Source organism: Phasianus colchicus, chromosome 5 (genome assembly GCF_987193195.1).
Source record: "Phasianus colchicus chromosome 5, bPhaCol1.hap1.1, whole genome shotgun sequence".
Lineage (NCBI taxonomy): Eukaryota > Metazoa > Chordata > Aves > Galliformes > Phasianidae > Phasianus > Phasianus colchicus.
In genome coordinates this window covers 41,691,099-41,711,087 of record NC_143440.1, presented here as the reverse complement: position 1 = coordinate 41,711,087, position 19,989 = coordinate 41,691,099, and the positions used below count along the sequence as shown (strand labels likewise).

The window sequence follows — 19,989 nt, the reverse complement described above, 5'->3', positions numbered from 1 at the left end:
AGCGTTCCACCCTTGCTGTCTGTCTCTTAAAAAAAAAAAAAAAAAGTTTTGAGAATTTCACTTTTCTATTCACTGCAGTCCTGGCCAAAGTAAAGCCCTCTTTTACATTGACGTCAAGATCTTTGCTAAGATTAGGGTTTCATTTCTCTATTGCAGCAATTAGCCAGGGAATGTATAAAAGGCTTCAGGGAAGCAAGCAAGAACTCCAGAGGAAAAAGCACTTTGCACCACAGGCAGATAGCAAGAGACAGGGCGAGAGGAGGAAGGCAGGAACGGAGAGAGGGAGGGGGGGAGAGAGGGAAAGAGAGGGAGGAGGAAGGGAGTAAGGAACTGAAAGTTTGTATGTCCATAAACCTTTTTTAACAAAAGTGTTGCAGCACCTGGTAGCTAGCTTTACTGACACAGGAGCGGGAGGTCTGTTCAGTGCTTAAATAGCTGAGAAACAATGGGATAGCGCTGGAAAGTTAACAATTAACAATCTCAGCTTAAATTTGGTATCTGCAGGGAGCTGGAAGCACAGCTGCCTCTCTCTTTAGCAAAATCAGAAGGTCTCCTAGTTAAGGGAAGAACTTCTGTTAACATCTTAGTTTCTGAAAATTTAGCAGCTTTGAGTTGAATGAGTACCATGCAGTTATGGTTTTAACCAGCCTGCTCATATTTAACCATCTCTGCTCATTTTGAAGAGTGAGACGGAGAGAGGCTAATGAGGCTTTTAACAAGCTTTTTACTTTGCTTCTGTAAATGAGAGTACGGGGCAAAAAAGGGAGCTGAATTCATCCGGCAGAAGAGAAGCAGCAAGGAAGATGGGTCTGTTAAGTGTGGATTTGCTGATCACGCTTCAGATCTTGCCGGTCTTTTTCTCCAACTGCCTCTTCCTTGCGCTGTATGACTCTGTGATCCTCCTGAAGCACATGGTGCTGTTTCTGAGCCGCTCTAAGTCTGCGCGCGGTGAGTGGCGGAGGATGCTGACCTCGGAGGGGCTGCGCTGCGTCTGGAACAGCTTCCTCCTGGACGCCTACAAGCAGGTGGGTGCGGGTCGGCACCGGCACGTTGGGGTGGGCAGCTGCACAGAATCCCCTGTTTGAAGTTAAGTTTGGTGGGAGAGGTAAAAGTAGAAGGGAGCAGTGCTTGTAGTTTGGAGCTGAGAGACTGGAGAGCTGCTGGCTCTTCTCTGCCACTCACTCTTTGTACAACCACTGCCATATCACTTAGCCGTGCCTCAGTTTCCCTGCCAGTGGGAATAACAATGTTTACAAAGTACTTTGAGATCTGCACATAAGAGTAACTGTACAACGTTCTAAATGCTTTTTAAGTTGTTGTTTGCCGTGTGAGATCCTCAGAGATTATGCAAAGAGTGCATCTTGAGATAGAGCTCTAGATATTCAAATGTTCTCTACCTAACATAGAATTGCTTTAATTAGTGTAAAGGATAAAACCGAATCTTTGTCATTACACTACCGTTTTCTCTTACATATGTATTTTAGATTGGAAGAAGAATTCAGGTAATAGTAAAACTGGGCATGGAGTGAAACAGTGAGCCTTTTTTCCTCCTGAAAGCAGTGAGGACGTGTCAGAGATTAAAAATGAACTTGACTGACTGAGGGACAGCTGCCTGGTGATTTAAGTTAATAATGCTAATAGCAGTTATGCAACATGTTTGGTTTTTTTTTTTTTTTTTTTTTTCCACTTTAAAGTTTTGTACAAACATTACCCATTGGTACTGCCCAGGTCTCATGTGGTGGTTATAACTCCCTTTTATATGTTGAGAAAGTAGACACAAAAAGATGAAATTTCTTAAACAGGCCACCCAGTTAGTAAGTAGAAGAGCTGGATTCAGAGCCCTGTGGCTTCCAAAACAGTACTTAGTCTGTTAATGTGTTGTCTTATTTAGACCATCTAATTTAATACACCTAGTGATGTCATGAGGTCATCAGGGTCCTATCCAAACAATAGCTCTGTATCTTTTGAAATAATTATTTTTGTATTCTCTCATCCCCTAGACCCCTTTTACATCCTCTCAGTATTTACTCTTACCTGGAGAAATGAAGAGCTGGTGGTGCTGGTGATTGCTGGCTTTTTGATATAGAATACAAGCTGTTTAGTCTGAAACCAAAGCCACAGAGATGTTAATTTTCAGTATAAGACAAATATAAATAACATTAGTCTTTGCCAAATGGGTCAACCTCTTATTGCCACACTAGGAATCAGCCAGCTGGCTATCCAAATAAAGTAATGCTGAATACTGAAGTTCACTATTCTCCTATCCCTTCTAATTTCTGGTTTTAGTCTTTTCACAAACATTAAGAAGCAGATTTTTCAGCGTTAAATGGGTTGGTGAACACTATTGTTACCATTTTAAAGATGAGGCAAGACAGGACAATTAATATATGACTTGGACAAGGCTCACAAGGATGTCAGCAGTGCAACTCTGCAACAGCCAAATTTCCACTTTCCAAAATTTTGACCTGTATGAGGCCCAAGTTCTGCAGAAGGTGTGGAGTGGTAGGGATTCACATAGTCATGAAATATCTCCAGTCTCTTTTTGCTTAAAACTATACTTTTCTTAAAGTAGTACTTTACATTTTCCTCAGTACTGTTAGCGTCAACAATGGAAGTTGTAGTTAGGGTGGCTTTGTGCTGTTTTTGGTGTTGGCAATGAATTCGTAGCTTTTAGATATCTTCCTTATCACCATTAAATGACATAGATTGCCCAGGCCAATCAATCTCTACAGTCTCTGGAATGAATTCAGCAGAAAAAATGTGTATAAATGTAACCAAATTTTCTCACCTCATTCCAAAAAGTGTAAATAATTCATTCATGACAGCTGCCCTTAAGACAAAACTAACTGACTGACAAATAATTGAAAGGCCCCTTTTTACTTTACAGAATTATGGGCCACAGGCTAGAAAGTTATTGGAAAACGCTGATTGACACAGAGAGGTTGATAATTGTAGAGATCGAATTATAGAGGTGATAATAAATGGAGCAATGTTAGCTGAAGGAGGAGAATCATCTCTATTACAGAGTTGGTAGAGGTGAAAAAATATGAAATGTACAATGTTCTATGACATAAGAGCTTAGAAAATGAGAGAAGTAGTGACATATGTTGAATTGTCCTATGAAGCATCTTTTCCTTAAAATATCTTTTTCCTCAGTCCTGAAAGATATTCTCCAGTTTTCATATCTTAATCTTAGCCAAGGTAAGAAATGAAAATATTATGGAATCAAGATACTAAATAGTAAAGCTAAATACAGTCTGTGTCATAACTTTGATTGCTTATTGCTCCAGTTTTCTAGCTATAGCCAGGTATTAGCAAAGTAATTAAGCAGGTGCTTGAACTCATTCCATTCCGGAATATTTATGAGATAATCACAGATTTTTGGCTAGATTAGCAGAACTGAAGATGAAGAAGTAGACCAAAGCTTAGCAGAAGCCTGGATCAGAGCAGTAACTATACTTGGTTGTACTATGTTTGTGTCACTTACACAGAATTCTTCCTGAGCACTTTTCACAGCATATTGCATAAAAGTACTTCATGGTCTATTTGTATTTACTGGAAAATTTACTGAAAGCCATTCCAGAGAAAAATCAGTGGGTAAATACTGGGTTCTAGTTTAACAGTGAATTTATTCTAAGAAATGAGTTCTGATGAGCACACAAAGAACTGAGTGACTTTGTTTAGAAACTAGAGTACAAGAGATTTTTTTGTGAATAACTAGAGTATATTTGAAAACAAGATACTGATGCATTTTCTCCTGCAGAAAAACTTTAATATCTTACTCAAATTTGAACTTCCTTTTGTTCTTTGTTGTTCCTAAGTATGGCTACCCATGATTTTTTGGTTAAGGCACTTATTTAAGAGGCAAGATTACTTAGCAACAGCTGTAAATTTTAATATTCTCAGTGGACAAACAATGCACAATTTGATGTTTTGTGTATAGAATGTCTTCTATATTCTCTTTCAATGATATTTTATTTGATTTATTTTCCCTACATTTTACTGTCCAACCAGAATAAAAGTGACTGGTCTTATTTATCTTTGATTTCTCATGTGAATTTTATCAAAGATTAATATATCTCTTTTTACTTCCTTAGCCCTGAAGTTCAGTATCTGTCACACTCAGTGCTGGTACTGTACATCGCAACATCTTTGTCATTTAAGGAACCTTCTCCTATCCTTTCCCAAGAGGCAAACATGTCTTACATTACAATAAGGGAGTCATTAGGATCAAATTAGTTGTCATAAGAGATAAATAGAGCTAGCAGACAAGTTTTGTTAACTTTATTTAACTGGAAGGGTGCTACTATTTTATTTAGCTATTATTTTTCAAATTTACTGCTGTGCTTTCTTATCTACAAAAAACAAGATGATTGACTCCTGAAGAGAAAATCTTGTATGCATCTGTGTATAGGTATTTACACATTCATACATTTTTTTATGTGTACAGATATATATGCACACGTGTATCTGTCTCTATATCTGTACATAGGTATGTGTACAAATGCAAAGCATAGATATAAATTTGCTCTTACAGAAGACAGTCCACTTCCATTTCTCCACATATGTATACACATACGTGTATATACCTGTATACACATGTAGATATGGGTGCACGCACACCCACTCTAAGAGAGTAAAAACAGAAGTTTTGGGAGTGTGTTAGAATACCTTCTGCATAAATTGTATGGTTTCATCTATACAAATGCAGTGAAGCATCTGTTCTAGCCTACAGCGCATACACTGTGTTATGTATCTTAGAAATTTCCAGAGGAAAACCTAGAGACATTTTGAAAAGAATATTGTATATCCTTTTAATATATATTTTTTTCACCTAGTAAATTCCGTGCTTCATTTAGTACTGGTATGAAACCCATTTCTATGATTCTAAAGGTGAGAAATTGTTGTCTAAGCTGTTTTTAAAATGAGTGCAGTAGTGCCCATGGTTAAGCCTTGCACTGGGCAGTTTCCAGTACCTGATGCAATCTTACTGTTTTGGCAATGCAGTTTCTGTTTCTGGCCCCCAACACAGCCCTGTAAGGCTACCCTAGAGGAAATCCTTTCTATTCTGCACCATAATGTGGTTTTTCGAGAGGAGGCCCTCTGCCAGTTATTTTTTCTCAGTGGCATCTTCCTGATGCTCTCAAACGATTGGCAAGGTTATATCTCCATAAGGGGATCATAACAGATATGTATGTGTAGTTGTACAACTTTCCATTACCTTTAGAAAGGGCCAACAGTGAGTGCTGACATTGCAGGCTCAACAGGGATGGGGGTTCTGGCAGAAAGTCCCAGCCTCAGAACACAAGCCCACCTCTGCTTCAGGCCCATCGAGATCTTCCCAACTTCAGGAGGGCAGAGTTAAATTACTTTTCAATACTTCTGCCTGCCTAACAGGCACATTTATTGTTTAAAAAAGCCCAAAACTGTATGCAAAAGAGGACAGAATGGAGAAAGGTCAACTTTTCAGACGTTAAGTGCATGCTGTGCAACATTATCGCAAAGAAGGATGTGAAGGTAACAGAAAGACATGTCTTTTACTTGCTCTTTTGCTGCATTTTGGTCATCCTTTTTGATTGGAAGAAAGACATAATTTATATACTTTTTTTAAGGTATGGAAGTCTGCAGTTGACAGTCATAAAGCCAAATTGTGAAATAAATGCTCTCCTAAAGGGTGAGTGTTGTGTAGTTTTAGGGTTTAGGGCTAGACATTGTGTGGTATTAAAAGCTTTTACTGTCTTTATGATCTTCAGAGTTAGCAGAATTGTTTTCATAGACATTTTCAAATAAAAACAATCATGAAAGAAACGAAAAACAAAACAAATCCACAATTAAAACCTTTCCTGCAGTGTTTGGAACATAAATTCTACAGGATTTAGCGTGTCATTGTCATTATTATTAGAACATTGTCATTTTTATTAATATTTAATCGTGTTTATTATAAACGTGTTTAGGGACCAACCTAGATCAGGGAGCCATTGTGCTGGAAGATGTCCTAAACAAGAGCAGCAGGGAGTTTGTCCCAAGGAGCTTGCAGTTTAAACATTCAAGGCAGACAAAGAATAGGAGAAGAAATATGGGGACTCTTGCTCTGCATGCAAGTCCTACCCACTTTATTTTGAGGGTCTAACAATTTCCTAAATCTGTACAGTTTTCTGCTTTTGCCCTTATGTAGGGAAAATCCTTGCTTGAACTGATTGAAAAGACTGCTTATGTTTTTGTGAAACTTCTGGAAGCACCAGTTTGACCTTAAAATATATATATGAAAATTAGCTATTGTGCATCATTAGAAACAATCACACCTGGTCCTTGCACTAAGCTCTGCCTCTCCAGCAAAACCACTACTGTGAGTTCATACAGTGCTAAAGCTGAGGAATGAATAATCCTTCAAAGTACTGTCAAATGTCTCCTGTGTGTCTGCTACCCAGGCAGTGCTGGTTAACCAGCCTGTCAGTGCAGGCCTCTGGTGTCTGTAGGTAGGGTCAGTAAGAGCAGCCTGTGGCCCACAGGTGGACAGTTGCCCCAGAGGACACAATGTCATGGGCTTTGCTCCCATCTTTAGGGGACCATAAGCTATAGGGAAGATTGCTATAATCTCTCTGATCAGGGGAAATAGAATTGTCTTTTTCTTTATGAGAATGTAAGGCAAAAAGCTCCTTTATACTTTCCTTTTGCCATGCATACTCATTTCTGGGACTGGCAGTTTTTAAATAAAGAGGACATTGTTTGACTAGTTATTTTTATCCGGACTGTGACCTTTTAATTTGTCTCCCACTTCCCTCCCTCAGCTTCACACACCTGATCCTAAAAAAGACTCTGGACTCTGGAGGAACTCTAGTAAATTTCAATCTCTGCTCCCCAGTTCAGGTACTCAAGTATCTTAATGCAAACCTCCCCATGATAAATGAAGAGTTCCCTTTCCTGTACACTACTCCAAACAAGAACCTCCGGTAAATTTTACCCACTGCTAGGAGAAAGCAAAAATAATAATATGTATACTTCTGCAGCCAGAATCTGATTATTATTTGGATGAAGTGCTGAGAAATATCAGGCTATTTGGAGGCTTTGTTTAGCTGAATGGAATCAAATCAAAGGAAAGCATGGAATATGAAAAAGAGCAAAAAACTCCAGGGATTCAGTTCACAACCAACTGCTGGACTCCAGTCCCAAGCACAGCATGTCTGTATTTAAATGGCTAATATCACAGACTGCTAATTGTCTGGCAACACCTATTTTCTTTAGGGGTTTGACACAGCCTAATAGGTCTGCCAAACTGTTTGAAAATCTCTCATGCGGGGAATGAAAGCCGTATTTCAGTGCACAGAATCCCAAGAGAGTTATGCTAAAGCTGATAAAAGCAAAACAACAAAAAAGAAAAGGTAAATGAGGAGGTCATATTCTGTCCACGGGCTTTTTCTTATTCTCGTGGAGCATGAGCAAAAAAGTTAGCAGTATGCACTATTTCTAGCTTGTAATTTATGAACATAGTTTTCTTTCTTGCACCTAAGTCTCCTTCATTTTTTCAGTCTGCATGTTAAACATCAACAGCCTTGCTCCCTTTTACTCTCTCCGCATTCAGAGGTGGAGATGCGGTACCGAGGCTCTCAAGCAAACAAAAATTCACCCTAACAATGCAAGTCAGTTCTTTAGGGCCAGGCTGGCTTGCACGCGTGCTGTGCTTACCACATGTGTTTTGCAGGGACAGGTGGCCTGGTTTCCACCTCTGTCTGCTGTCCAGAATGCTCCAGCTCAGTGCTCGAATCATCACACACATAAGTACGTGATTATAGAAAAGCTGGATTGCGTGTGAGGGATATTCTGCTAGTTTGTTTCTCAGAATATATATTTTGCCTGCCTTTGTGTAAGATTTCAAAAGCGGTTTGGCTGAATACATGGCTTTTTTGTTTATTTTCCCATTGTGTTGATTTTCTTTTCCAAGAGCTATTTTTTCTTTCAATAAATAACAACAAAGAAGACAACCAAGTCCACAATGCAGATGATCAGCAAGGATGATATTGTCATCCTGTGTCAATCGGTTCCCGAGCCTGGTGAAATAAAGAGTTCCTTTGGGAACGTCAGCGCTTCATCAAGACCAATTAGTGGAGATACCGCTGCTTGTGTTTGAGCATTAACGACTGGGCAGGGCTGTTTTTTGGAGTGCCTGACACTGCATGGAACAAGGCACCGACCTAATTACTCTTCTACAAGAGCAGAAAATGCCTTGTGAATGCCCTCTTGGCAAGGATGTCTCATTAAGGGGAAAAAATAAACAACACAAGCACTCCTAGAAACAAAAATTAACACGATAGGTAACCTACGGCCATGAGACTCACTTCGTGGCTGTGGGAAATGAAGAGAAACTGCTGTAAGGTAGCAGATGATATATTTCTACCTAATTTCCTAAATCTATCTATTTTTTTGACAGTAAGAAATACGGTAGGTGGGACACAAGCATGCATCGTTGGAGAAGAGTGAAATGCATTACAGTTACTGGAATCACTGTTGAATAGTAGTTGAAGGGCATTCATACATTGGTGCTCAATTGGAGTTGTTTTGTTAGTCTGTTCTTTCATGGTTTGCAAACTTCCCCAGGAAAAGAAGCATTTGGTAGGCCTGAGCAAAGAGTTGGTAATGAGGAACTTAGAATATTTAGCCTCTCTTTCTGCACAAATATGATTAAGGAAAAGACTGTGGTTTCTCAGTTAAAGATCTTAGTGTTGGTTAGAGTGTTTTTGGTCATAATAGTGTTGTCAAAATAGAATCTGAAGAGTCAGAGCAACAGTTTGCTCAAAAGTTTCTTGTCTCCTGAGCAACTTTATTTGCTGCTCAGTTGTACTCACTTCTGTCCTTTTTACCTTTATTTTCTTCTCCTTTGAAAAGTGCTGGCATATAACAGGAATTGAAAGTGTGTTGTTCAATTGCAATTTATGAGACAAATCACATGTAATTACTTCTTTTCCTTGACTGATTGAGCACATGCTCTTTAATACTGAGGTCCATTATTTATCCAGTGAGTGGGTGCAGCAGCACAGACAACGGCACTTGTCATACTTTGCTCAAAAGATGGATTTGGGGCAACTCAGCCTTGAAAAATCAATTGCTCGGTAGTGTAAGAATGGTTAAGCTTTCTAGGTAAGGGGAATATAGGGGTCGTGCAGATATTATGTTTTTTGGAAATTGTCAGCTTAAACTGTGGAACTGTCTGTCTGGCTTGTGGATGAATGCAGCCCTTAGAATGATCGGATCATTTACAGATGATCTTGAACCTTGTATTTTTTCCTTATATCTGATCTTTACCATACAGACTTCTGCTTTACTTATCTTATTGCATATAATGGTGAATTATATAAGAGAGAAATGAAATGTTCAACAGCTCTGCAGAAGAGTATTTACTACCTGTAAGGAAGTAAGTATAGCACCTCTTAGATGCTGCAAGTTGAGTCTCTTGTAACATGGACAAACACTACAGCCTGAGTGTCTGAACCTGCCTCTCTCCAGAGAGATCATTTATTCTATGGAGAAGAGTTGAGATACAGCCCTTTTCCTTCCTTGAGTTCAATGGAGAGCCCACTCACACAACAGATCTTAAACTTATTTATTTCAAAATTTGCTTGTTTCCAAGCCTATTTTTTTTATCTTACCATGGCTCTAGCAGACAGTGCATGATGCGCAGGGACCATGGAGGGCTGTGCCTTCCTGGGGCAGCACTTACTCCCCTTGACTGCTGTGCAGCTGCACATCTATTTCCAGAGGTGTCATCACTACATGCTTGGCCTGGAGAGATTTAAGGGTCTTGGGTACTTTTATTTCCATTGTTCTCTCTCTTACTGAAATTTGAGCGCATGGCATCACATTTCCATCTCCATTTGCTCCACAGAAAATAGTTGAAATGATATTTAAATCCTGCACCAACATACTGTGGGACTTTCTCATGTAATTGTAAATTCTGGTGTCATTAAACGGAGAGTCTTACAAAATCTGCTTTGGTTGGACTCTGATTCAATTGCTATTCTGATGAAATAATGAGGAGTCATGAATAACTATAGATTTGCCCAGTTTAGTCAGGATTCTCGGGAGAAATGCAGGGTCCAGTATCTACAAGGTACTTGCCTCTATATCTGTGTGGAGCAGCAAATACATCTATTAAGTATTCACCTGTTAACTCAGCTTCTTACTATATCTGACTCATCAGAATGCCTTGTAATGTAATATAGTTTAAAAATGTACCCTAAATCAGTAATTTAATCACATTTTACACAGTTCTCATTTGGTGTTAACTTCTATTGATTTCATGTGGAGTGGCTTCAAAAGGAAGTGAATGAAGAATTAAGAACTTCAGAATTTGGCCTGTATATGTCCTTTGAAGCAACACTTTTAAACATTATCAACAGGAGTAAAAGACAGTGATAGAGAAATAACATAGGGTAATTGCATAGTTATACTAGAGATTTGTTAAAGGCAGATGCATAAGAATTGCTGTGACAGAACTCATTAAAACTAATTGTTCTTCTGTAGAAAGACTTTGTGATTCCACAGCAGTTATCAGCTAAGGATCTTAGAGCCCTCTGCAGGCACCACCTTATTCTGGCAGTCCCAGCTGAGAGATAATGTTCTGTCTTTTTGTAGGAAGGGAATTTCAGACAAATGTCTGCTGGATTTCACAATTGCCTGTTGGATCCGAATTACTTCTGGGATTAGTCTAAGAACAACTAACTTTTACTTCATCTTACTTGAGCTGTCATCAAAACTTTCCCCTTTTCTTGCTGTTTTCATCCAATCTTCTAGAGAAGCACTGCAATAGAAGGGAATTAATCACTTGATCACTAATTGAGTGATTTGAAGAGCGCTGTTATCAACGGTCCACTGTCAAAACAGAATGATGTGTTCAGTCTGCATATGCAGAGATGTCTCTTCTGCTTGTTACTCTGACTATTTTCATTTTTGGACTGCAGGATGAAAGAGAACACACATAAAATCTTCCAATTTCTCAAAATTGAGGGGCACAACGTATGCTATGAAGATCAGGAATTTAATGCAGAATGATTCTGAAGAATCGGAAATATGGGATGCTGATCAATGGAGATGAGTGCAAAGCACTAGATTCAGGCTGGGCTGGTGAAGTACACAATTCTATGATGAGGAAAATCTAGAAAGGTGAAAAATGAAACCTAGGCACTACAACAGCTCATTAGCTAACCCTTAGTCAATAGTTTACTGTTTTTCCAAAACTGTTATGATGGAAAAAGCAAATATCTGGAATGTATAAACAGGTTTAACTTGTGGAACTAATGAAGTAATTAGATGAAGAATGAAGAAAAAAAGTTAAAAGAAACAGAGGGTAGTATACCTGAAAGCAAGTTAGAGTCTGCAAACATAAAAGAGTTGACAAGGCTATGTTTATGGTAGACAGGACAAAACAGGTCCTGGAACCAATTTTCTAACAATAATGCAGTGGTGTGCATGTCAAGAATGACACATTTTCCTGTGAGTAGGGATGGACTAGATGAACTTTTTGATGCTGATGCTTCTAAAGATTTGAAAAATCCTGAATCCCCATGCTAGTGCCCACGTGGGCAACTGCAGTACTACTTGAATATGTAATTATTGATTTAAATACAATAATCATAAAGAATACTGGGTAAGAAATCATGCTAACTTTCTATAATATTCTTTGTTCTGTTGTCAGGTCAAACTTGGAGGAGAAGCTCCAAACTCCAGTGTAATCCACATAGCCAAGGGCAATGATGGCAGTGGTAGCAGCTGGAAGAGTGTTGGTGGCAAGTGTGGGACCAAGTGCCATCTTCTGGATTTTGCCAACTCTGAGCGGCCACTGGTTGTTAATTTCGGCTCAGCTACCTGACCACCGTTTACAAGCCAGCTGTCTGCCTTCAGCAAGCTGGTGGAAGAGTTCTCTGGTGTGGCTGACTTTCTGTTGGTCTACATTGACGAGGCTCACCCATCAGATGGCTGGGCTGCTCCTGGTATCTCCCCCTCTTCCTTTGAAGTTAAGAAGCACAGGAATCAGGAAGATCGATGTGCAGCTGCTTACCAACTCCTGGAACGCTTCTCCTTGCCACCTCAGTGCCAAGTGGTGGCTGACTGCATGGACAACAATGCCAATGTGGCCTATGGGGTTTCATTTGAGCGAGTATGCATTGTGCAGAGACAAAAAATTGCCTACCTGGGAGGTAAAGGCCCCTTTTTCTACAATCTTCAGGAGGTTCGTCTTTGGTTAGAGCAAAACTTCAGCAAAAGATGAAATCCATTCTCTACGGAAGATATGTCAACAGATGTGTCCCTTTAAGGTGATGTAAAAGGGAATTAAGGAAAATATATGCTGGCTTGAATAAGGCCTTTCAGATGATAGCAGGAGAACACAATTGGTAACAAGGTTGAACTAGGAAAAGAAAATGATAAACCAACTCACATAACCATTATTGTAAGAAAAGAATCCCACTCCTGCACTCCCTATGGGACAGAAAAGGTGAAGAGGCTCTGGAGGAAACGTGCTGCTGGTGTGCAGGAAGAGAGATGAGGTAAGATTTGTCTCCTGGAGGAACCCATCTTGCGAAGCGTCAATGCTGGGGTGAGCTGGAAGCCTTGCTTCCTGAAAGACAGTCCATGGAAAAGAAATGCTGTGCAATTCATCAATAGCATTTCTTCACTTTCCTGTGGCCAACGCAAGCAATTTTGAATGAGCCAGGGTCTTGCAATGACTTTGCATAGAAATGCAGTCGAGTGTGGCATTCCTCTCTCGGTAAAGATTTTCTTGTTTAGAGACTACGCAAACCATCATGCAATGCATTGTGCATGCACATGATCAAGATGAAACATTGTATGCTGGTATTTGTACTCTCTATGGACATCTCTGCACAGTATATTAATGATGCAGTTCTATCTATATGTTTGCATCCAATAGGTAGGCCTATGCCTGCTGAGAGAGATATTAAAATCTTTGAAGTTGCACCAAAAAGAGAAAGGTGATCAGTTAAGCCCATTATGATCCACGTTGAAAACTAAAAACTTGGACTATTTGTAACAACACAGCAAGAGCCATCTACTATTGGTATCACGAGACAAAACTCAGTTGATGCCGTCTCCTGGTTCTCAGAGCTGGCAGCAGCATGCATTTATCAATATTCTCTTGTTCTCTCTCTTTCTATTCCCCCTTGAACTCTCTCTGTCTAGAACTAAACTTAAAGGTTGCTTCATTTCTAGATTTTTAAAAAAATAACTTATTTCTCTCTTTTTTTGTTGTTGTTGTTGTTTGTTTGTTTTTTAATTTTAGTTTTATTTTTATTTGAGTTAATGACCACAAGATGCATTTTGGGGATGGGGGATCTTTTATACAACATACTTTACCTCACTGAAATGAAAAACTATCTGTCCCTTAACCTGTTAAATGTAGCCAAGCTGATTTTTGCTGTATTAGATAATTGCAATTAGTTTATAGCTAGATTAGTTTAGCTGAAAGTTAAGTAGTTTGCAACCTCAAAATTAATGAACTGCTCTTCTGCTCTTGGATGAGACAGTAGTCTGTGTTTGTTTCACTAGTGCTCTCAAGAGCCTTCTCAGAAAAACAGGGCGGACAGTGTGAATAAAGTAAGTGTGAAAGATGGCAGAATTTTCATAGGAATGGATTTGAGGAATATTTTAATTATGTTTTAAGAGACGATGTCAATTTAGAGTAGACATCAAATTTACATATATTAAAAACTAAAATGTTTTCATTAAGCCTGATAAAAGGACATGTTTACAATGAGCTAACCTGTTAGAGCTTAGACATGAAAACTCATAAGAGGAGATGGACTATCAAGTATTTTCTCAGCTTTGACAGAAACATGAAACAGGTAAACAGGGTAAAAAAATCAAATTAGTTCCTTTAATTTCTCAACCTGCCAACTATCAGGAAAACATGTATTAGTACTAACATATGAAAGAACAAAAAATACATACATATTTTAATTTTTAGAATGTCTCTTTAATGCTGTGTATTTCATTTTGGTCTTTGGAAATGTATTTTCAAGTACAGATCTAAAATGACAGTAACGTGAGTGATTTCTACCATTTTCTGGTTCAAACTTCCCTTTCTTATATTTTCTTCTGGAGACCATTGAAGATAAACATGCTTATATGACCTGGCAAAGTGTATCAGAAGAAGGGTATACAGAATGCTCTTCAGGCCTTTTGGTGAGCCTAGTTTCTCAGAAAGAGTATGTGCGTGTTTATGTATACACGTATGTATGCACATAAATATACATTGTATGTTTGTATGAATTCATATGCATGTATACAAGTGGTATAAGTGGTGTCTAAGGCCAGTAATAATAATCATTCTGTCCTTCCATTCATTAATATTACTGTAACTTATTGCTCAGCGTGAAAGATTGTTATTCATCCTCATACCTAAATGTGGTATATCACTGAATTTTTAAAACCTAATATTATAAAAGTAGTGACAGCCAAACTCCTTGATTTATTTAATCTAGTGTCCTGCCTCTGACTGTATTAGATGCTTCAGGTGAAGGTGCAATAATTTCTTCTGGAATTTTTGTTATTTTCAGATGTTATTGGTTTTGTCGTATCTAATGTGATCACTGATGTCTCCTTATCTCTATGAGAGGCTAATCCAGAATTATGAGATTATTTCTCGAAGTAGGTATTCTAAAATCAAACCTCATTTTAAGATTTGAATTAGCTGCTCATATGTCATTCTTATCTCCTGCTCTTGTATGTTAGAAAGGTATAAAAAACAATGATCCCAAGTTTTCTTTTATATGTCAATGCTTACATTCTATACATAGAAATTTACATACTGGTTTACATTTGGCTTATTTTTTCTTAAGCCAAACAATAAGTCACACTTCTGTATAGATTCTTTGCCTTTTTCTGAATCTTCTGTTTTTTACACTGTTCTTTTACTCAGGTGAGTAGAGCTGTGGATATTTGTCCAAGTGAAAGCATGCATTGGTGTACCCAGCACAGCATCTTTTCCTTATTACATTCTTAGTTATCCGAAACTTCATAAATCTCCATATCCTTTGTAAAACTCAAAGTAGCAAGTCTTTTCTTTCTGTCTTCTCTTCCTCATCATATAGATGAAATCTCAACTGTTTATCTGGGAAATGGTTAGCACAGCTGTTAAAACATACCTTTAGCTTGGAGAAGGGAGTCTGAATTAGTTATTCAATTAGTTAATACCTCTTTGTGTACCTAAAGTTCCAGTTAATTTTCAAGTCCATTTTCTTTTTCCTTTTGGATTTCTGTTATTTTGCCCTAGTGCAGTATCTTGCTATTCATAGATGCCTGTTCATCACACAGTATAAAAGAATTATAAAATTGGCTGCTCTAAATGGGAAATCCACAAGGATTTTCCACAAGAAAAAATACACAATAACTTAATTTCTTTCTTGGCAACGTGAATGCTTTACTCAGCCCAAAACTTAAAGATGGTTCAGCCTCAATGAATATCAAGACAGAAATACGTTTTGTAAATGCTTAAATTTCCCCAGAAAATTTGCAGTCAGGAAGCAAGGGAAATATTTCAAAAGACATTGGCTTAGAGTAAAAAAATATGTTCTGTAAGTGTATGATAGACACACAAGGTCTTCAACTTTTTCTTGGCAAGATTGAGATATCTTATAGGAAAAGTTTGAAATTAAGCTTTATACATTTTCTGTAGTTGATGAAAGAAAAGGAGGCATGTCAGATACATGAAATTGTCAGGTGGACTATTTTGTATCCAGGCAGAAAGTTTGCTACCTTGTTAGCATCCTGTTTCATCATTAGACTAGTCTACTGTGAGGTTGGATTTACTTTTATCTCTTACTCTCACTGTTTGAGAGCGCTAAACTACATTACTCAAGGTGCTTCAGTATGACATACTTATTGAGCAATCGCTTGCCAAATAGGTGCCTGAAAGTATTCTGGAAGACTAGTGTTTGTAATAGAGGCTCTAATAATGTGCCTCAATATTAGTATGGGAATCTTCCAGTACTTTTTCTTTTTGGGCAAGGTAAATAGCCATTCTGGACTATTGTTCTATGTTGTTCTGTGCTTAGCATCATTACTTAGCACTGTATAAAATGAATGTAAAACATTTTGTACAGAAAACAGTAGCATTTTGCTGTTGCTTGTGTAGACAATGACATAAATTTAAGGCAGCAGGAAAGCATGCCCTGTCCTTTAAAAAGAAGGAAGGATATTCCAAAACATGTTGTTAAAGAACTGTCTGAACACTTAGAAAATGCTACCATTTGTATGAAGGTGATCTTGGTGGGAAAACCCTTAAAGCTTCTCAGAAGGGTATCAGTGATTCATTGAGGTATGCGGGGATGGAGGTTATATTTCTGTATGTGTGAAAGTGGCTTTTCTGTGATGTGGAGTATAGGTTTAATGGTTCAGACTTTCATTCAGTACTATAACCAAAGCAATAAGAGGTATCAGGTAGGGAATACTGGCCAGTTTTGTTCAGTTCTACACCATGTCAGTACTGGATCCATGTTCAGTTACCTATGGACCCAATGCAGAGACTTCAAAGAAGAGAGTCCAGGTGAAACCTGAATGCTTGTGTGTTTATGAAGAGCACTAACAAAAGAGTAATTGACTCAGTTGGTGTTCAGATGCTCTCACACTGGCATTCCTCTGTGCACCTTGGTGTTTCTGTGTTTGAAAGGAGGGGAGTCTCTTTAGGGCCATTAACATTTCTGGGGTGTAGATGCCTGTGTACTGATTATGTGTGTCATTGTTTAAATGTCAAAAATACACTTTATAGGAGAACCAGCAACATTTTGTTACAGTATGGTGCTCTGTGAAATATGTTTTCTTGATTTCTTTTATTTTTTTTTCTCATATTATAATAAACTATAAACAAAAATGTACCTCTTCTATGTCTTTTTATTCTAATGTTGGTTATTAATGTGCAGTGGAATTGACATTTAACCAGGGAAACTTAAATAAAGTATTTAATAACATAAATGCTGAGACTTATGTTTTCCTTATTTAAGAGAGAAATTGAGATACTCGAACAGCAATTGAGTCTGCATGGAATTATTTTTATGCTTTTTTCAAGAACACAAAATTTTTAAAAAACACGCAGCTTCCACTTCAGTGAACATGAAAAAAAATAATGAACTGCAAACTTATGTGAAAAATAAAATCATAGAATCATAGAATCGCTCTGGTTGGAAAAGATCTTAAAGATCATTGAGTCCAACCACGACCTGACCATAGTACCCTAACTCTAACAACGCTCTGCTAAATCATGTCCCTGAGCACCACATCCAAACGGTTTTTAAACACATCCATGGATGATGACTCAACCACCTCCCTGGGGAGTGTATTCCAGTGCTTAACCACCCTTTCTGTAAAGAAGTGTTTCCTGATATCTGACCTAAACTTACCCTGGTGCAACTTCAGGCCATTTTCCCTCATCCTGTCATCTGTCACCAGTGAGAAGAGATCAACTCCGCTCTCACTGTAAGCACTTTTCAGATATTGGAAGAGAGAACTAAGGTCTCCCCTCAGCCTCCTTTTGTCAGACTAAACAGCCGCAGTTCCTTCAGTCTCTCCTCGTAAGGCATATTCTCCAAGCCCTTCACAAGCCTTGTTTCCCTTCTTTGGACATGCTCCAGCACTTCAATGTCCTTTCTGTATCGAGGTGCCTAAAATCACTGTCACAGGTAAGAAAAATGTAAATAGAAGAAAGTCCTGCAACTTCTGAAACGAACTCACTTTGTTATTTAAGCTATATTTTACAATTTTTCTCCTCTTTGTCACCTTTGTAACAGTAAGCCTTAAAGGACCTTATATCTGAAAACAACTTGTGAATATAGGGAATTAATATAAAAAGAAATCACCAGCAGGAAAGATATGGAAAATGTTACATCTTTGTGTCCTGAGCAGAAAAGTTCACTATGGTATGCTGGGCATGCCTTTGAAAACAAAACAAAAGATCTTTTTACATTATCCAGTTCAGGTTGCAAAAGTAATCCTCAAAAGTACTAAAAGAAGACTTAAGCTATGTGAACATTCCTATAATCTGGCTGACATGTTATGACCTTTGTATCAATTGTCCTTTATATCAATTTTTTCTCTTCTGGAAATACCTTATGTGAGTGAGCATCCTGTTCAAAACCTTGAGGCCTCACTACATCACCAGACTAGGAAAGAAACAACCATTCTAGGTAATGTAAATCAAATATGAATACCTTAAGGATTGAAGTTCCTGGTAAGATGTTGCCTATTATATTAAATTAAAAAACAGGTAGCAAGAAGAGAGAAAAAGAAACCCACAAAAATCAGTATTTCCCAGATTTTCATATATATAATATTTGCATTGACTGTTGTGATTAGGCAATTGGTTAGGTATGCAGAAAATAGGAGGGGAAGTTTTCTCCATTATCTTCTTTAAAAGTTAGTCAGCCTTTGATGTCCTTCAGACCAGTTCCTTTCCCCTTATATCCCTCCTGTGCCTATTTCCTATCTTTTGCTCTTCTCAGTCTGTAATACCCTCGGTGATGATTTTCCCATCACAGTCTTTGGATTTGTGGAATTTATTTAAGGCTATGGATTACCCAAGAGCTTCATTTCAAGTGTGAATACTTTTAAAAGGCTGTCAGTTGTCAGAAGTTCACGTTAGCTACGCAGCACTTTGTTCTGTTTACCCTGGTATCCTCAGTGTACCACTGATCATCTGCACATAGGTTTGCTCTCACAGATAGTATTCCATGTGCCAGCCTAAAGAGCTAAGCACTGGATTTCTGGGCAGACAGTAACAGCATGAACAAGTAGTTCACTTCCTGCAAACTGCAAGGCAGGAAACATTCAGATTTTAATCTCAACTCTGGCTACCAGAGTTCATCACTCCCCACGTCTGTCAGCAGTCACTAAAAACTCATAAAGCTGACGCTCCAGTCTTGCACAGGGTGAAGGTCTGAGTGCTGGGAGTGCCATACACTAGACCTGGCCAGATGCCTTCTGAAGCAAATCATTCTGAGGTTTACTCACAGACTCACAGGAAATTAGATCAATCCCTCCAAACCAGAAATTGGTGGACTGTGCTTGTAAATGAAAAGCACTTGCTTGATGAGAAGAGAAAGTCTTTTGCTCTCGGTATGGAAGAAACAGTAAATTCTTACCAGACACAGATGTTCTCTCCAGTGATCCTTGAAGATCTTTACAGATGGGCTGAATGGCACTGTGTGGGGCTCAGTGTTTCATAGCACTAAAACTGTCCTCAGAATTTCACCTAAATACCGAACACATCTGATGGAAAATAGCACCACGTTGCCATGAGTGCTTCCAGAACATCTGAAAGTACTTGAAAAGTCAGAAGTACATTTCTATCATAGAAAGCAGCTGGGCTGGATGTAAACTTCATAACTGTTCTTTCAGGATATTTCTCTTGCCTGTCATCAACATCTGTATACCTTCTTATAATTTTACTTCTCTGTTGTACAATGTCATGGCAAACTTTTCAGCATAACACCTAGTTCCCCTTGGGAACAGATTACAATGACCCCTTAATTCATTCTGCATGACACTGGTGCTGAGCAGATTGGAAGCTCAGGTCATCCTGGTTAATACTGTACAGGTATTTGTGAGACAGTAGTTCAGCACTTTTTTCAGCTGTGGAAGTATCGCAGTAGGTGAGACTGGGAGACATCAGATTTTTTCTGTTTCAGTGGGACTAACTGTTGCAAGAGCTTTCCCTTATGTGTTTAGGTGGCTATGGAGAGACCTCACTGTGGCTTTCCAGTATTTCAGAGGAGATTATTAACAGGAGGGAGACTGACCTATTGCGTGCTGATACTGATAGGACAAGGGCAATAGTTTTAAACTAAAAGAGGAGAGAGGAAATTAGATGTTAGGAGGAGATTCTTTACTCACAGGGTGGTAAAGCACTGGCACAGGCTGCTCAGAGAGCATGTGGATGTCCCATCCCCAGAAGCATTCAACACCAGGACAGATGATGGGGCCCTGGGCAGG

The 19,989-nt window shown here is 38.5% G+C and overlaps 1 protein-coding gene across 1 annotated transcript; it reads left to right on the top strand.

The window, feature by feature from the left end:
• The first annotated feature begins 217 nt into the window (after positions 1-217).
• On the top strand, positions 218-16,937 carry DIO2 (iodothyronine deiodinase 2). Its single transcript, XM_031592884.2, has 2 exons — positions 218-1,025; positions 11,687-16,937. The coding sequence occupies exons 1-2, from the start codon at positions 804-806 to the stop codon at positions 12,302-12,304; spliced, it is 840 nt and encodes a 279-aa protein (XP_031448744.1). The 5' UTR covers positions 218-803; the 3' UTR covers positions 12,305-16,937.
• Positions 16,938-19,989: the final 3,052 nt, after the last annotated feature.